The sequence below is a fragment of the Planococcus citri genome, chromosome 5 (genome assembly GCF_950023065.1).
Source record: "Planococcus citri chromosome 5, ihPlaCitr1.1, whole genome shotgun sequence".
Classification (NCBI taxonomy): domain Eukaryota; kingdom Metazoa; phylum Arthropoda; class Insecta; order Hemiptera; family Pseudococcidae; genus Planococcus; species Planococcus citri.
In genome coordinates, this window is record NC_088681.1 from 52,910,678 (window position 1) to 52,929,350 (window position 18,673).

The 18,673-nt window shown below is 33.5% G+C and overlaps 2 protein-coding genes across 7 annotated transcripts in view; both read right to left on the reverse strand.

The window, feature by feature from the left end:
* The window catches only part of para (paralytic), a 231,388-nt gene extending 217,358 nt beyond the window's left edge, over positions 1 to 14,030 (reverse strand). For 3 of the 6 annotated variants that reach the window (XR_010559144.1, XR_010559141.1, XR_010559140.1), the window contains exon 1: positions 13,962 to 14,029. The gene's annotated coding sequence lies outside the window, so the exon portion shown is untranslated. Of the gene's footprint in view, positions 1 to 13,961 lie in introns of all 6 variants that reach the window. The other 3 variants (XR_010559142.1, XR_010559143.1, XM_065366779.1) reach the window with 2 other exon arrangements.
* Positions 14,031 to 14,424: 394 nt separating this feature from the next.
* On the reverse strand, positions 14,425 to 17,916 carry LOC135847309 (glycosylated lysosomal membrane protein-like). Its single transcript, XM_065366778.1, has 6 exons — positions 17,436 to 17,916; positions 17,110 to 17,355; positions 16,833 to 17,033; positions 16,524 to 16,748; positions 16,032 to 16,315; positions 14,425 to 15,961 (listed from the first exon to the last, which is right to left on the reverse strand). The coding sequence occupies exons 1-6, from the start codon at positions 17,529 to 17,531 to the stop codon at positions 15,811 to 15,813; spliced, it is 1,203 nt and encodes a 400-aa protein (XP_065222850.1). The 5' UTR covers positions 17,532 to 17,916; the 3' UTR covers positions 14,425 to 15,810.
* Between the last annotated feature and the right edge of the window lie 757 nt (positions 17,917 to 18,673).

Genomic DNA, 18,673 nt, shown 5'->3' on the forward strand with positions numbered 1-18,673 from the left:
TATTTTTCTGATTCAAACTTTGAATATTTCTTGAATTTGAACAATAGTTTTTCATGGGGAAAAAGAGTAAACAGCCCGAGCGAAGCGAGGGCAAAAGCTCTCAAAAATGTGTAATTCAAGCTCTAGAAAAGTCGACAAATGAGCTCTTTTCTACGGAATAAAGATCGAGAAAAAGGAACGAATTCAAATTTTTTTCATTTTTTTCACTACCTTTTTAACAAAATTCACTACTTTTTCACTACTTGCACTACCTGTTAGATACCCTGCAACTTTAGCAGCCAAAATTTTGAAAAAAGTTCATTTTTAACCTTCCTAGAACAGCTTGAAAATTCTGAAAAACACTAATAACTCGCTCGAGAGGCTCCAGTATGGTTTAAAACAGGTAGTCGTTGAAGTTGGCGGAGAGGCTCTGCGAGGGGTGATATGAAATAGCCATTCAAACTAGTCCATTAGGCTCAAAAAAATGACGTCGATGAGAAAGTTGGAAATTCGCCACAGGAACAGTCTATTTGAATTCGTTAAACTGTCGAAAAATTCAATAAAAATTACCTTTAGCACCTAAAATGTTGGTTGGGGAGGTGGGGAGGGGGGATTTCTTTCGATCTAGCCCATTTTCACACAAATTGGAGTGTGTCAGTTGTTTGAACATCATCAATTCACAAAAAAAATTTTAATATCATTCCGAAATAGGGGTGAAAAGAATAAAACTTGATTCGTCAGATTTTTCAGGAGTTTAATCAATAAATTATGAGTAAAATAAAAAAAAACTTCCTCATTTACACTATCATTACAATTTGTATAGAATTTTTCACAATACGTCCAAAGAATTTAACATAATATCACCTCCCCCCCCCCCCCTAATCACCTTGAAAACTTCAGATTTCAATTTAATCAAAATTGAAATTATCTGTCACAAGAAAAATAATAATAAGAGATACGAAAATATTCGTTCGAAACCGTCCACACTGCAAAATGTAACCTTTGAAAAATACCAAGAATTCGGATCCATTAAGACAAACTCGAAAAATACGAGTAAGTATTCACATTCCACAAACCAAATCAAGGACATAATATTTATTAAAATATCTCATCGATGGAAAAATATGTATTAATTTTCTGCGAGTTCGATCTTGAAAGCATTTCGAAGATGGTATCCTTGAAGTACGAGTATGGAAAATTTTGAACTCGTTCGTTCGACTTTTATTAATAAAGCAGCTTCCCATTTGGTTCTTCGATATATGAAAATCCCTCGCTGAATTTCTTTGATGGTGGACTCAAGACTGGCGAGGGTAGAATAGAATTTTCCCATATTCGATTGTAATCATTTTCGATTTCTGTCAGTTAAATTACATACTACATAATATTCGTTTCTGCTGTGCTGGATATATTCGCATATTTCTCTCTGTTTATCGACTTTTTAATATCGAATGATGAAAAATCATACATGAAAAATGAATTAAATCTACATTTTTTCAGCTAGAAAAATAGGTGAAGGAAGCAAACGATGGAAGAAAATCAATGACCTGCTGGAGTTTAAATTTTCAACTACGTTCAATTTGAAGGACCCTCTACAACGATTTCCTGCTTCATTCGAGCAAATTTCAAACCAAAAAAAAAAAATGTTGAAAATTGACTCGTTTTAAAAACAGTCACAAAACCTCCTCATCTCCAGACATATGCTCAGCTCTCTGTCTCTCACAAAACGACCTAAACTACACATTTGCACTCATCCGGTAAAATGACTACTAATTTCCAAGTATGTTCATATCCAATTACGAAAAATTCACACAGTATCATCTGCAAGAGAAACATAAACGTCTGCATAACGCTTTTAAAAACAAGATTATAGCCTACAACATGCATTGTGCAAAATACTACACACTACACAGCGATCTCTAATCAAATTTCAAAAACAGTAAACTTAATAAACGCAAGCAGCAATCTGGGTAAATTTTAAAAGCGTTTGGCTGTAAAATTATTCGTCTGGTAGTCTGATCTGTAGGCAAGTTTTTCGACACGACTATCCCATAAATTGCCTACTTCGAATTTCCCCGCAATCATAAAACTTCTACGTGGCGCGATTTTTAAAACCGCCAATGCGACCAATCAAATTCTAGGAAAATTATAAACTCGGTGTAATCCACGAATAAGTAGGAAAAAAAAGGCTGGCTAAAATATTATACGGCACATTAGGTTTCGGTATATACTCGTACGGATAGCGGCGTTTATTAATTTAAAATCACAATACGACGTAAATAGCCAATTTAGCGCTGAAAAGTGCGCCATGGAGAAGCGACGGCGACGGCGGCGCGACGGTGGCAAGAGGAGCAGAAACTAAACAAACGCCTGAGATATGCGTTTCTTATAAACCGCTTTTATCCATTTATAATACCCTCGAGTAGAGATATAGAGCGTGGCGCGTGAAATACACGTCGTTCTATATAGTGAAGTTGAGAGAAATCATCGCATAAATCTCTTCGCAAACAATTCAACTGCTATGGTATATATACCTTATACGATTTAAGTGGCAAAAGCATTACGCTATACGATGTAAATGAGTTTCATAACCCGAAGTTGAAAAAGATGAATGAACTTGAGATTCAACGAAGAAAGTGAGAGACAGAGACGATAAAGCGAATCAAAAAATGAAGCGGAGTCGTTAAAACATATTATAATCCCAGCCAGCATCGATACATAAAGAACGAAATTAGTCAATGACAAAATTCATCGCGAACAAGTGTAAAAGGTATTCGAAAAGTTGAGAAGGAAAAAACCACCCTTATGAAGAAAAAAAATGCTATTTAAAATAACATCTGCAGCGATATTGTCGCGTTTGTGGTAAGACTTTTGTCGATAAGAGCATTACGTATGTTAAGGTGATTATTTCAATAGGTATAGCTTGTCTACTTAGGTATATGTAGGTACTTGAAATATTATGAACACCTTACAATACCTACCTACGTAAAGAACATAAGCGTGGCATTGAAGAAAATTAAATACGATACGAGCTAAGAACACTACTCTCTAAATTTGAAACAGTCAATTTCACTGCTTAGCAGTCACGACATTTTGCCTTTTTAAAGCAGTAGTTTTTTTTACTGCAAAACAGTGAAAAATTACTGAATTGGTCAGTAAAAAATCATTTTGACTGACCAATTCAGTAATTTTTTACTGTTTTGCAGTAAAAAAAACTACTGCTTTAAAAAGGCAAAATGTCGTGACTGCTAAGCAGTGAAATTTGACTGCTTTAAATTTAGAGAGTACACAATACACCATCTTCAGTTGATTCATCGAAGCATGCATGATGAAGGTAGGAGTAAGGTGTACCTATTGGCAGAATAGAAAAGCCTTCTGCGTGAAACAAAGACAGCCTTTTTTGATTTGACGTGTAAATACATATTTATTTAACCTGTTAATCCAGGAGCTCAAGTAATGCTCATTCATAAAAGAAAAAAAAATCAACAGGCAAATAAATATTTCACCAAGGATAAGCACGTTTAAAATTTTATATTTCTCATACATAAGATCAATCCTTGAGTTTGGAATACTAGTCTGGTTTCCTCATACCAAAAAATTCATAAAAGAACTTGAAAAAATTCAAAACAGATTTCTAAAATACATATATTTAAAGACCTTCGAATATTATCCTCATGACCTAACTCAAAAGGAACTGTTAGAAGGATTTGAAATCAACTCATTAGAAAAAAGGAGAGAAATAATAGCACTGATGTCCCTATTATGATGTTATCCATGGTAACATAAATAACCTTTTGGGAAAAATCAATTTCTGGGCCCCCAAAATCCATTCTAGACAAAAAAACAAACAAAACATTCTCCTTGAGCAATTACCATACATCTAGGATGAAGGTGTCTCCTATGAATAACGTCATGGGCATCTCAGATACTTTTCTCAGTAGATGTGCAGATGCTGACATTTTTAGTATGGGTAGGTCAGCCTTCAGGTGTTTGGTGAGGGGGGCATGGGAGTAGGCCAATAGGGGCATGGGTGCACGGGAGTTATTTGTAGGCCACCTTGTTATTACCCTGTTATTATTATTATTATTATTTCCACTGCCTCTTAGATTTCAATTCTGTTTTTTTTTACTCTCTTTTTTAGACTCTCGGTTTATTTGATAGTGTAATTATTCACTTGTTTGGTGGGGAGGGGGGATGGTAATATTTCTCATTTTTTGCTTTTTTATTTTTGTATTCTTCATTCTTTTGTTGTATTTTGTTTTTCTTGCCGATGTTCTGCGTTATTTTCTCTCGCTCTTTATGATTATGTGATATTATTATTATTACTTTTTTATTTGTTATTAATAGTAATCCGGCACTCCCCTCGCCTATAGGCATAGGGGTGTCGTTAAGCATATGCGTGATAAAAATCTTGTTTATTATTACTCAAATAAATTTCAATTTCAATTTCAATTTTATTATTTATTTTTTTGTTTTTTGTTTTGCTTTATTTTTTGGTTGGTTTCATTATTCTTTCTTTTTTTGTTTTATGTTTTTCCCCTATTTTTTTGTTTTTTCTTCACTTTATGAATCACCACTTATTAATGGTCTTATCGCTTTTTCTTTTGTTTCTGATAATTGCTCACTTTACCTCCTTATCTTCTGTATTTTTTATTTTTTTTTGTAGATATTTTTTATTTCTTTTTCTTTTCTGTTTATAAAGTGATATTTAGTTTTTATTCTTCCTTAGTTATAATCAGTCTCTCCTGTAATTGGCTTCTGGCTGTTGGAGAGACCTAAATTGTTTAAATAAATGAATAAATAAATAAATTGGCATGGACATGGGGCATCAATGATCACTAGGATGAGTCAATTTTCAACTTTTTTTTTTACAAAAAAATTGATGAATTAACCCCCTCTTTTTCACTCAAAAAAAACCTCAAAATTTCAACATTGTAAAAATGATGTTTTCAAAAATCGAATAAAAATTGTTCATTACCCCCCCCCCCCCCCACTGAATTGTGGTGAGGGGAGACAAAGTTACAGTTTTCTCAAACTTTTTTTTTACTGTTAGGTGGCATTATAGCCTCACTGTCTTGGCAGTGGATTATGTAACGATTCCTTCATATTTGTGCTTGTATACAGTCTAACATTACGAGTAAAAAAAACTTGAAAATCATCAGCACCGCAAGAATTTTTTTAAAAAAAGGGAAATGAATGGAAAAGGGTGAAAATATCCATAACATCAAAGTCTACGTCTAGGAGATTTTTTCAACATTTTTTCACTTCAAAATTTTACAGTTTTGTTGTGAACCTGAAACTTTTTTTTTTCAAAAATTCCCCCGAGTCTTGCTTTTTTTACCAAAAATTAACTTCCAGCAAAAATGTCCTCTTAAGGAACAAAAAATGTTGGTTTTGAGAGTAAAATAAGAATTCATTGCATTTTTGAGTTACATGTAAAATTTTAGTTCATTTTGATGAATCGTTTCTGCAGAGAGATCACTAAAATAGTATAATCAAACTTGAATTTTTCAAGTTGAAAATTCAATTTTTGGGTCCAGAACTTTAAGTATTGAAACAAAAGTTGAAATTATAGTTATTTTAAGTCCTGCATAACATTTTTATAGGTTGGAAGAATATTTTAAAGGGAAATCGCGGAAATTTGTGTGAAAATTCTCTTTATTGTCGGACTAAAAGTTTGAATTTTGGGGCTTAGGTAAAAATCGTCGTCATTTTTCAGTTTAGTGCGGAATTTTAAAATTCAATTCGGCGGATTGGAAGGGTAAGTTTATCTGAACACAGCGGACAATGATTGGAATCTGATCAAACCTGAGTAGATCTAGGTCAGTGATCAGGTCAGATCACAGTTTTGATCGGATTAGATTTCTTCAGACCTGATCAGATCCAACAGGGGAGACTTCATTGAATCTAACAAACTAGATATGATAAGAACTGGTTGATCAAGCCAGTCATATCTGATCAGATCTGATCAGATCCGATCCGATCATTTCCCTCCCGAGAAGTCACGAAAATTCCCTGAAAAATACCCAATTTGAGGCTAAAAGTTTCAATTTTCGAGTCCAAGCGAAAATCTTTGTCATTTTTGAATTCAGTGCAAATTCTAATCCATGTATTTCGATGGATTGAAGTCATGAAAATTCACCAAAAAATTCTAATTTTTGAGGATAAGAGATTCAATTTTTGAGCCAAAGTGAAAATCTTTTGAAAAATTTTGACCTATATCGAGAAGTTCTTGAGATATGTTTAATTGTTTATCCGAAGTGAGGAAAACTTGCCAAAAAAAAATAATTTTTGGGGCTAAAAGGTTCAATTACGATGCCAAGTAAAAATCATGGCAATTTTGGAGTTCATGTAGGAAATTTTAATCCATTTCGATAACTTGCAAGGATATGTTCAACTGAAAACGCGAAAACTCTTCAAAAAATTAAAATTTTGGAGGCTAAAATTCCAATTTTGTGACTATAATAAGTTTTGAGGCAAAAATTTCAATTTTGGAGTCAATAAAGTAAACAATTACATATTGTCATTTTCAAATTTAGAGCAAAATTTTATGCTATTTTGATGGGTCACAAGTGTATTTCATTTCAAGCGCATAAACTGTTTTGGGGGAGGGGGACTGTTGGAAATTTATGCAATATGCGTCAATTCTTCGAATTAATTTTCAAAAAACTGAGTTCATTGAACTTGAATGTAGGTGGAACAGCTTGTGTTGGTGTTTTTTATGGGTCAATGAGACAGAAGAAATACACCTAAATTACACAAAAAATGCACTTGAAATGCAATAAAATGCAGTTATGCGAAGGCCAATGGGTCCTTCTCATCTGAAGCGAAATCTAAAATCAAGAAAATTATTATGTTCATTTTTTTTCGTAACCCAAATAAATATAGGAATACAGCATTTACTTTCTACAACTCCCCCCCCCCTTCTCCAGTCAACTAAATGATCGCCTTCTCGATTTGATGTATACTCGTATTGATCCAAACACCTTCAAAATAATGCTCAATTATAAGATTTTCAAAAAAATATTTACAAATATTTCAATTTTGTGAAATTTAAACATGCTTGAAATATTGCACGACAATGCACTTTTTCGCCTTCCAAAAAATCTCCCTTTTGGTGATTTCAATCTTTCATCTGCCTCCTTGAAAATGTTTCAGAAAAAATTTTCAATATTACAACATTGTTGACACTTTAAAATTATGACGTAAGATTTCGATTCCAACCCCCCCTCTCCCTCCCTCTCCGGTTAATAAATGAAATGTAATACATACAACCTTGAAAATAAGTTGAACTTGATTGTGCCACAAATAAAAATTCGTTTGCATCTTCAAAAAAAAAATCCACTATAATGATTGCAAATCCAAAAATCATCCCTCGTAAAGTAGATCGCGGTTTTGACCAAATTCAATGGAGATCTTCATTTCGAGTTGACAGTTATTCAGGATTTTTTGTTTTAGCTCCGCGGTGCCTTTGGAAGGGAGATGTGGGTCCTCAAAGAGAAAGTGTTTTCAAAAAAATCGTGATTTTTTCCCTCTAATCTCTACTCAACCGAATTTGGAAAAGATGACCCATTTCCAAAAGATAACATTTGAGATTCTATGTCCACCTAAGCCACCGCCTTCAAAATCCAAAACCATTTTAGGGTTTGACTGAGTGGTTGGAAACTTGCAAATCGCTTAATTTGGGTAAATTCGTGTTTATATAAAAACTGCATACTTTCCAATCCAACTGAACAGACTTAAATCCCTCCCCTCTCTTCCCTTCCTCCTCTGAATTGTCCAATAGCGAAAATTCTGAGCATTTTTGAATCACGTTCCAGCAATTCAGAAATAACCTACTGGGTGGATCGCTCAAAAAAAAAAGTTGGCCGAATTTGACCAAATTCACATTTTGAGTCGAGTTACCCACAAAAAATTCCAGCCCCTTTAGGTGTTCCTGAAGGTGATATATGGCCATATGGGCCCTCAAAGAAGAACATATCTGGAAAAAAATCGTGGTTTTTTCGCTCCTGTCACTACCCAACCTGTTATGGGACAAATAGCCCAGACCCAAATGAAAGTATTTCTGATTCTGCGTCGATCTACGCTATCTTCGTCAAAATTCGAGACCATTTTCAGCTAGGATTCTACTGATTACTCGTGTTTCTGATGGAATATTATACTCCCATATCAGCACACCCTGTATATTAAAACCATATTCATCGACTCGGACATAAAAAAGCAAACCGTAGCGGAGCTCCCGTTTGAAAAAACCCCCATCGACTTTTTCACTAACTCTAAGCCTGGTAATGATTTGGCTTACGAGTAATAAGTACTATACTCGTAGTACATCGAGTAAACAGTAAAAATTGAACCATAACACGAAAATTATATTCCCTCCACGATGGTAAATTTCCAAGCTGTGGGCAAGTAGGCCGGGCAGGGCTGTCCTATGATGGCGTGCTCGTAAAAACGTCAAACATAAGACTATAAATTCGCATAGTTAGCGCAAACTGTGAGCACTGGTTAATTGGCAAAGGAATCTATAATATATCAAAGGAGCTTTCTCCGGCGCATTTTATCTATGTCTGCCGACTGCCACTTCATACATACGGAGCTAGAATGCGCCACGATTTATCACGCCATCTAGTAGCAAAGCAAAAAGCACCCGCAATGTGAAAATTTTTTTCCAAGCTTTACGTACGAGTTGGAGGTTTGCGACGAGACGACAGTAGTATTCCATCGATAACACCGCCACCTCCAGTCCCAGTCCTCCACCTCGGCAGAGAACGTCGTATACACACACATACTCGTAAAACGCATTCGACGAAAGTAAAAAGGAATACGGGTATAGAATTGTACTGAAATTAAGCAATAAATAGAACACGAACGAGCTGAAATCGAAACGATTTTAAATCGCATGGCACGCACATACGTAACAAGGTTTAATTCATCTTTTTCACGTCGATTCAATACGAGTACCTACGACTTGTACCTTGCTTGTATATACCTAGACCTACTACCTAATACTGCCCTGTTGGAAATTCAATGAATGTCGAATTGTATAGTTGTATTGAGGCTCGAAATACCCCGAATACAATGGTCATTCGGAACGATAAACCCGCACGTATTGGACAATGGACGTTGAAAAAATACGAGGTGCATGTACTTTTTTCATTATAAACGAATTTAGAAGTGCTTCTCCATTCGTTGCCCTTTTCAAGATTTCGTCAAACGAGTTCATTCCATCTTCGACGTAAAAAAAATCGTTTGATGAATGTGAAGGAAATATTTACTTATGTATAAATGAGCTCACTTTACTCAAAAACATTTTACGTATATTTTATGAAAAAGCTCAAAAAATCGAGGATATAAAACAGCTTTTTTGAATTTTTAAAATTCATAAAAATTCAACAGGACATGCTCTTTTGATCCAGCTTGATTTCGTTCAACTCGAAAAGCGCCAGTTTAGTAGGTTCCTTAGTCAGAAATTCATATCGAGGTAATTTTAATACGCTCTGCAATTTTTTCCACCATCTTGGAGACTTATTTACAAGCAGGTAATTACAAAGATAATTTCTCAAAGGTAAGCTCGAACCAAAAACAAGCCGACACGACACTAGTGAAGTAAACAGATCTATTATGTACTTATTAAATTGAGCCAAAGGCTTTGTACTGTTTTTGAAAGCTTCAAATTACGTAAGTAGAGATACCACAAAAAGCAAACCTCGAGGCTATCGGCTATTCTGGAAGTAAATACTATGTAAATAGGGAACGATATACTCGTCGTAGGTACTTTATCTAAGATGTTCATTGTGACGATATTTTCTTAGGAATTCTGCAGGTTTTATGCAAAAACTGTTGAATTATGTTTCATTTATATTTAATGGGAAAATTCACGAAGGTAAAGCTTTCAAAAAAAAGGGATTTTCACAGGTTGAAAATTTTTTTTTTCGGTGGATACCTCTTTTTTAACCAAACTTTTTCCTAATGACTTTTAAAAAATTTGAAAGGCCAGTTTCCATAAATGCTTAAAAGTCCAAAATTTGGTAAGACTGAGACAAAAAGTTGGAATTTGGTCATGGTTTACCCTATTTTTGAATTTCCAAATCGATTGGTGCAAGTTTAAAGTGTTTCTGAAGCCTTCAGCGGATGTTTGAAAATTTCAAATTCCGGGAACATTTTCATTTTAAAAAAAAAAACGAAAATAAAATTTAGCTTATCCCTACTTTTAAAAAAACTAGGATTAACTGCCTTTGTGATTCGTTCGATTGTTTCAAGACACAAATTTTAAAATCACCCTCTGATGTTCAAATTCTTAATTTTTTTCGAAGATTATTTTTGAAAAGGGCAAAATTCTGCTAGCCGAGGAGCCCGCTTAAGGATCTATTGCCCCCCCCCCCCGGTGGATCCTCTGGGACAACTTTTTTCTTAAAGGGGGAGTCCTAAGGAACATTTCTAGCCCTTGTACTAAAAAAAAACTGGCCCTACATACAAAATGGCGGGCATTTTGATTGACAACATAGGACTTGAAGCACAAAATTTTTCAAACCGTACAAAGGTAGATCGAAAGATCAGGCAAAAATTTATCACCTGTCAAAATTTCAAGTGCTAAAGAGCGTGTTTCGATTTTTGGTGAATTTTTGAAAATTAAATTTAGGCCAAAAATGAGGGGGAAAATCAAAATTTTACCAAATTAACCAAGAAAGCAGAAATTTGGGATATACCCTATTTTCTACATGCCAAATCAATTGGAAACTGTTTCAAACCGTTTTGAGCAGTTCTGGAGCCTCCAGCAGATTTTTTAAACTCGAAATTTCCACAAAATTTCATCAAAATGGAGTTGGAACTGCTGAAATTTATTCTGCAAACAAATTTCGAAGCGTTACGAAGTACTGCAGGTAAATTTCAAGTCGTTTTGGAGCCTCCAGCGACTTTTTGAAAATTACTGGTGTCTCCAACAGAACTTCAAATTTTTACAAAATTTCTGAAATTTACTCTACACTCCAATTTTAACACCCTCTGAAGACGACTGCAGGTGGGTTCAAGTCATTTTGGAGCCTCCAGCGACTTTTTGAAAATTACTGGAGTCTCTAGTATATTTTTGAAACTTGAAATTCCCGCAATATTTTACCAAATGGAGTTGGCAAGCTGAAATTTACTTCGCAAACTAATTTCAATGCGATATGAAGTTGACTACATGGTGGTTTCAAAATTGTTTTGAAGCTTCCAGCTACTTTTTGGAAATTTCAATTTTCCAAAAAACGCCATACGACCTTTCAAAAAGTCGCTGGAAGCTCCAAAACGACTTGAAATCCACCAGCAGTCGACTTCGTAGCGTATTGAAATTAGTTTGCAGGATGAATTTCGACTTTTCATCTCCGTTTGATGAAATTTTGGGGAAATTTCAAGTTTCAAAAATCTGCTGGAGGCTCCAGATTTGTTTTCACTTTTAAGAATCCAAAAACTATCAAATATCAAGGCGTCGTCGCAGGAAACCTTTCACTCTTACAAGACTCGTACTTAATTTTAATATCTAATATTCATTGTGACATTTAACAAACCAAATAAAAATAATGTCCAAAAAAATTCAACTTCAAACACCGAAAAAGCTAGAAAAAGCAACCTAAAAAAATGGCAAAACGGGAGCATTTTAATGCAAAAAAAAAAATACAAAAAATAAACATAACGAATTGAATGTTTTGGTTTTTAATTTTAAAAAGTCCGATAGAAAATCGATAAGCTTTGACAATTATTGGCAAAACGAAACAAAACTGACAGTTTTTAACAAAAGGAATGATTTTCTGAGAATTTTGTTAAAAAACGAGATATCCTCACAATTTTCGGAAAAAGCAAGACTCTGACAATTTTAGCAAAAAGCAGAACTTTTTGGGAATTGTTGCCAAAAAATAATTATTTTTGGGCAATTTTTAACAAACATCAACCTAAGCAAGGTCTTTTGGATCATTTTAAGTAAAAAAAATAATAAAAAGCAAAAATTTGACAATAATTTCAAAAATTAGCAATTTTTGGAAAAATTATTGACAAAATAATAAACAAATTTTTTCGAAAAGTGATTTTTTTTTGTTAATACTTTTGAAAATTTTGGGCAAGAGTGTGAATTTTTAATTTAAAAAAACTAGAATTTTTGGCAATGCGTAAGTAAGCCTTTTGAACAATTTTTAGAAAAAAGTAAAACTTTTTGGAATTATTCCGGTAAAAACCGAGAATTTTTGGGCAAAATTCAAGACTGACAATTATGGCAAAAAGCACGAATTTTTGGCAATTACCTAATGGCAAAATAAAAAAAAGGTACCTATTTGCAATCTTTGTTGAAAATAGGTATCATTTTTTGGGATCTTTTTAAACAAAAAAGCGAGACATTTGAGTATTTAGGGGAATTTTTGGCGAAAAAGTGGCCATTTTTAGAAACGAGATTACATATTTGGAAATACTGACCAAAGGAGAGGCTTTTTGTTATTTTTGGCAGGGAAGTTGACTTGGGCAATTTTAGCAAAAAGCAGAGCTTTGTAACCGTAACGTTGAAAGTGCACTGTAGTAAGTCATTGATATGATTAAAATTTTTTTCTACAAAACGTTCAAAAAAATTGAATTTTCAAAAACTTTTTTTTAAAGGTAACTAACAAAAGGTTACTTTTACTAACTTTAGTAACTTGATTACGTAAAAAATAACCGAGCACGAGCCCCGAAAACTCTTGAACTCGCTCTCCTATCTGAACGAATTCAAGCATGATCGAAAGAGCATGTCTTGAAACCCTCGTGACCAAAATTTCAAGTGCTTAAGTTCACTTTCGGATTTTTGAAGAATTTTTGAAAATTTGAAACATTCAAAAAAGCTGTTTTAAAAGCAATTTCCGAACTTTTTCATGAGACCATATTTTTTTCAAAGAAAAGTGAACCAACGAGAATAAATTTCTCTAATTCAACTTCCACACATCAGCAACCGTTAGTTTTGGACCATTCTGGAGCCTCCAGTGATTTTTCCATTTTCTACAGAAACTTCATGCCACTTTAGAAAGGCCAAAAATCAACCTCAGCACCTATAACTTTGATCGGTCTTATTAATTTGGGCACCCTTTCGAATATTTCAAGTGGTTAGAGCAAAATTTCCAGGAAAGCCAACTCAAAAATGAATTTTTAAAAGTATAGTATTTCATTTAAAAGTTTAAAAATCAACCTTGAAACAGTTTTTTTGAAGTTTTCAAAATTTTCAAAAATTCGCTAAAAATCCACACGAACTTTTAGCACTTATAAATACTGTCATAGTATATATGGCCTTTAGTACAAGGAATAATCCTCACGATTATTCCTTGGAATAAAACATGTAATACAACCGTAAGTAGGCGAAGTACCACGAATAACCTAGAGAAGGGAGATAGAATAGGTACCTATGATAGGTAGGGGAACTTGTTGTAATGAAGGTTGGTTTACATTGGCTCGGTCTAGTATGTTGTCAAGAACTAGGAACGTTTTAATTTTGTCAAACATCGTGATTATATCGGTTAATATTGTACTTTGTTAATTATTTGCGAATTCGCGTATAAAATATGTTATTTCTTTATACAAAGTTATCTAAATTGATTGTTACCTTTAAATACTAATAAATCGTGTAGTGTTTAATGGTGGAATCGTTTATTTCGTGTAAAGAACCTTTTTATCGTATTCGTGGTGTAAATTAACATTATAGTGAAAGATAGAGTCAGTAAGATAGTCAGGAGTCTCTGAAGAACTGTATATATTACGTGTAGATATCTTGCTGGTTGAAACATTGGGTTTTAGGTCTTTCTTAGCATAAAACTCTATCAAAACTACTACTTTTATCCTTTCAATACAATAATACATATCACAGGATAATCCAAGTGAACACCACCATCAATCAACATGTTCTTCATAATAATACCCAACGCCAACAGCTACACAACATCAAACAAACCAGCCCTTTCCCACTAAACTATTTTACAAACAAATACAACAAATCAACTTACCTTCGGGCATTAATTTTTCACACATTCGATTCGAATTCCAGTCCATCTTCGATATCTTATACGTATAATATAGGTCTACAAAAACACATCAAAATTACATGTAGTAAATAGATAGGTAGTTGAAAATGGTAAAAATAAATACAAATTATAACATAATGGTAAAATCGAAAGATGCTAATTTATTCATATAGCACCACGAACACTAACGTGACGTAAACCAAATAACTGGCAAGTTAATTATCTTGGAAAGAGTTCGCAATCCAAATAAATTCGTCGATAGGTTGACTATCGACTTTTACATTACCTTTTCTGTACAACATCACGAACACCTTTCCAACTAATACAACGAAAACGAAACGAAAAAAAAAATTGAAAGTAAAACCTAAAAAGGAATAGAATACCCATCACCGGAATTTATCATGCAAATAAAATACGTCACATTTAAAATAGAACACACAAAAAATCACGTAAGTAAATATAATTTATTTGAAAAAAAAAAGGAAAAGGAAAAGAGGACAGACAGAAAGGGGTAGAAGAGAAAAAACACAAAGAAAATAAAACATAAAACTTGAATATTAAAAAAAGTGTACTATAGAGAAAAAAATATCCCAGAACGGTAACATGGGATATGCTCCAAGTAACACATTTAAAATAATCATTAAAATATCATAGTATCAGATGATAGATTACTGCATAAAGTACTATTAAAAATATACGAAAAGTAAACAAGAAAACACATAAAAGTTCCGAATGTATAAGTAAAACGATATTACACAAACAGGGTACGAATATAAATGTGCAAAATTGTGCACAAAGCTCGTCAATAATTGAGCAAAATTATTTTTAAAGTCTATAATAAAAGAATAGAAATAGATTAAAGAAATGGCTTGGTAAAGGTATGCAGGAAAAATAAGTATCAATAATTTTGATCACACGAGTAGCTTAAAAATATGCATCACATTTGAGATCTTATAATTTATCAGATAAGCCTTAAAATAAATTCATTTTTGTGAAAACATCACTGCTATGGTACTTTTCAGTCCATAGAACCACAGCTATAATATAGCTTCTCACAGAGCTATGAATATTATTCAGGGTAATCAAGGCAAAATAATGCAAAACATTGCTCAGGAAACAAGCCAGAAAAAAATATTATTGATCGAAAGCAAATATCAACGAAAATGAAAACTACGTTGAAATATTAGGGGAAAATAAAGACTAGTGTTTTCAAAATGAACCAAATACTACGAAAAACAAATAATCGAGGCATTGATCGCATTGGCACTCTATTCGATCGATTTTCACATTATACTTCGACTACATATCTACCAAGCTTGAAAAACAAGCACCCGCATCAAAACACATATTCCCATTAATAGAGCGATACCAAAACCTAATCTGAAGGTTGAAAATTGCTTAATCGATTCACGATCATCATAACCAAACAAATACAATAAACACAGACACAAATACAAACAACTTGTCACAAATAAAAGGGATCTGAGATATGCGAAATGCCCAAGCGTAGGAGAAAATTATTCTAAATTGAGCAGAATGCAACACAAACGACAAAAAAAAAAATAATAATAAAAAATATGTGAACAAGGCAACTACTCAACGCTCAGAAGGTATCAAAGAACCTTTAAGCCAATAATTAGGCCTGCACAACCTTGGTAATAAACCGAATAAATATTTTGATATCACAAACAACGATAATAAATAAAATATGTTTTAAAAATATCATCCATGCGATAATCTCCATCTTCAAAGGTCGTACATTGAATTAAACAAAATTGATATGACTCGAATAAAGTCGAAGGACGAATAAATGCTTCAATCCATTTACCTACTAATCACCGTATCTGACTTTTCTGTAGATCATAAAAGCAGTTCCACCTAAGATGATCAACGTAGGGAATCCTAAACCGATAGCGATGATGAGGAAAACCATCATAGAAAACTCAGGCTCCGGCGAGCTCCCAATTCCGATCAAGAATGACCTAAAATAAAAAAGAAATTAATTTCTGTCAACTCGAAACTTTACAAAAAATCATGTTCAGTGGTACGAACCACGATGAGTAATTAGTTCTTCTATAAAATCCATCTCCACTCCAACCAAATGAGATGTTTGCAGATACAACTTTGATCGGGAATCCTCGTAAATCGAGTAATAAACTAGAATTGAGAACTGTATCGCTTAGAGAGCGAGTTGCGTTGACGATATCGTACTCGAAGGTTTTCGTTGAATTTGATACGACTTTATTGGACGATGTGTAGACAATTGGAAGCCACTGCAAATACCCGCTGTGTGCTTGATTTATATCGTTGTCGTTTCCAACGCGTAATGTATCCAACTGGTAATGAAAAGTAATTAAAATGAATTAATATTGAGTTTAGTAAACGTAATCAAAAACATTTATAAGTATAACGTCGATATCGTGTTTTTAAATTGATAACAGAACATAACAAGAGCTAATTTGCTACTCATGGACCTCATCGTGTTCTACGTCAATGAACTATTTTCATTGCAAGAATTCCATTGATAAAAAATATTCAACTTACTATAAACACTCCCGGAGTATTTTCATCATCTAGCGTTTTCTTAGCTGATAGTCTCACTTTGGAGTTTTCATCGTTCAAACCGAACGTTACGTATTCGATCGCAAATCGAGATCTATCATAAGACGTAGTTAAATTATCGATGACTAGATCTACCTGCGAACTGTTTTCAGTATGCAACAAATGAGGTAACTCTTCAGAATGGCCATCATTTCCAAAAACTGAAGCCTGATAGAAAAATAAAGACACATACGTTAGTATGAAATTAAAACGATCATAGTTGAAGAGCGATATCAGTATAAAAAGCCTCACCGTAATATTTATCACACCTGTTTTGGTAATATTTTCATGTTGGTAACCATCAGCGCTGAGATAATAAAGAATAGAATTACTGGGTATATCATCGAGGAACCCTCCTATACTCCAGTTGAAGTATTGAGAAGGCATCTTTATGTTTTGAGCAGCGTCGCTGTGTAAAATTCCTGAATCGTCTTGATCGTTGAATTCGTAAATCTGTACAAAATAGTACGGTATTAATGCTGGCATCTTTCAAAAACACTCAATGAACAATGAGCCATGGAATACTCACGTTATTGATCATCACACCGAAGATGTAAAACGGCCAAGATGTAAAACTGATGGATTTCTGTTTGTGTTTTTCGTAGTTATCCCAATCTACAGACATGTTGGAATGAGGGGGTAATGCGAACATGGTTAGAGTTGGTTTCGAGTCGAAATCCCATACGTAGTAGAGCACATCTGCAGGTCCTTCGGCTTTAATCATTATCAAATTTCCACATGTTGAATTGCAGTATGGGTTTACGAGATGACTAAGCTGTCGAAGAATTGAAATGAAACACAATGAAAAGAGTACGATTAAAGATAAACGATGGCTAATTCAAAGTGTTTACTCACCTTTCTGCTCGTTTCACATAATACTTGATTTATATCACAAAAGAGAATGATAAAAGGGACGAAGAAAAGAATTCTACTGTAGCAGAACATTTTCATGTGATATCTAACACGTAGCCTGTGCTAAAGTTTGTACATCACTGTTCGGTTACTGTAATTTTCAGTACTCTGGATACTTCTGCATCGATATCAATCAATTAACAAACGATTAAAGAACACAAAGAACTAGATAGTTGACCAAATTCACAACCATAATTGAAATGTCTAGACATGTTTTCATTTTCTATGTTTCCTATCTACAAAATCCTCTCTTCTCTCTTTCCTTCCACTGACTCATGACTGAAGGCGTATTCACACTCAGCATACAAACAGAGCGCATTCTATGCTTCCTAAAATAACATCGCAACTTGATTGGTTGACGACGATATGGAACTCGGTGACGTCATCTAAGCATAATTTTAAATTTTAAAATTTAAAAAACATCATTCTTTTCAGTTTTTGAGTTATTATTATGTTTTCCAATTTTCCATAAAATAAAAACTTGATAATTTGAAGTTTGAACTTAGCTAGTGTTGGAAAAAAAAATTGGAAAAGGAACAAAGAACAAGAACAGCCAACAGGAGAGCAATAATAATAATTAATTTTTGATAGAAAAGAAAAAGAACAAGAACAAAAACGTGAAAAATACCAGTACTGAGTTCGTTCTTTACTCGATCGTCGTTCTCTCTTTCAAATTCTTTCATTTTTTTTTTTTTTTTTTTTTTTTTGATTAGAATATGTTCCTTTTTTCCTTTGTTCTAAGAAAAATCAGGCTAATGATCGTATTTTCATTTAAACGAATTTTAGACCATGGATGAGTAGGTAATTCAATTCAAATTAAAGACAAACAACTATAGAAGCTGCAGCTGGTGAAGAGCGTTCAAGTGCATATCTATTATCTATTTGTATGTATCATCTATTTGTAACTATGCAAAAATAATCAATTCAATATTGATGGTGTTCTTTCTTTCAAGCATACCTATTTTTATTCACAAAAAATATCGTAGCCTATCGTTTTTCTGTCATCCTACAGGCTACACTCCTGAGAAATATTATCACAACGTACCTATATTATAAATTCGATAGTAAATTTTTCCTATCTTAAAAACCAGTTCCTAACTAATTTGGAATTAGGTATAACTTGTAATTTTTTTTTTTTTGGAGTACTGTGTACTAATTTCCAGAGTGAAAAAAAGAACAAC

Excerpts from the sequence above, each read along its gene's own strand:
- LOC135847309 (XM_065366778.1), bottom strand. The coding sequence starts at position 17,531 with ATGAAAATGTTCTGCTACAGTAGAATTCTTTTCTTCGTCCCTTTTATC. Across the intron at positions 17,356-17,435 it reads TATGTGAAACGAGCAGAAAG|CTTAGTCATCTCGTAAACCC; the intron begins GTGAGTAAACAC and ends ATTCTTCGACAG. Across the intron at positions 15,962-16,031 it reads AGAACTAATTACTCATCGTG|GTCATTCTTGATCGGAATTG; the intron begins GTTCGTACCACT and ends TTTTTATTTTAG.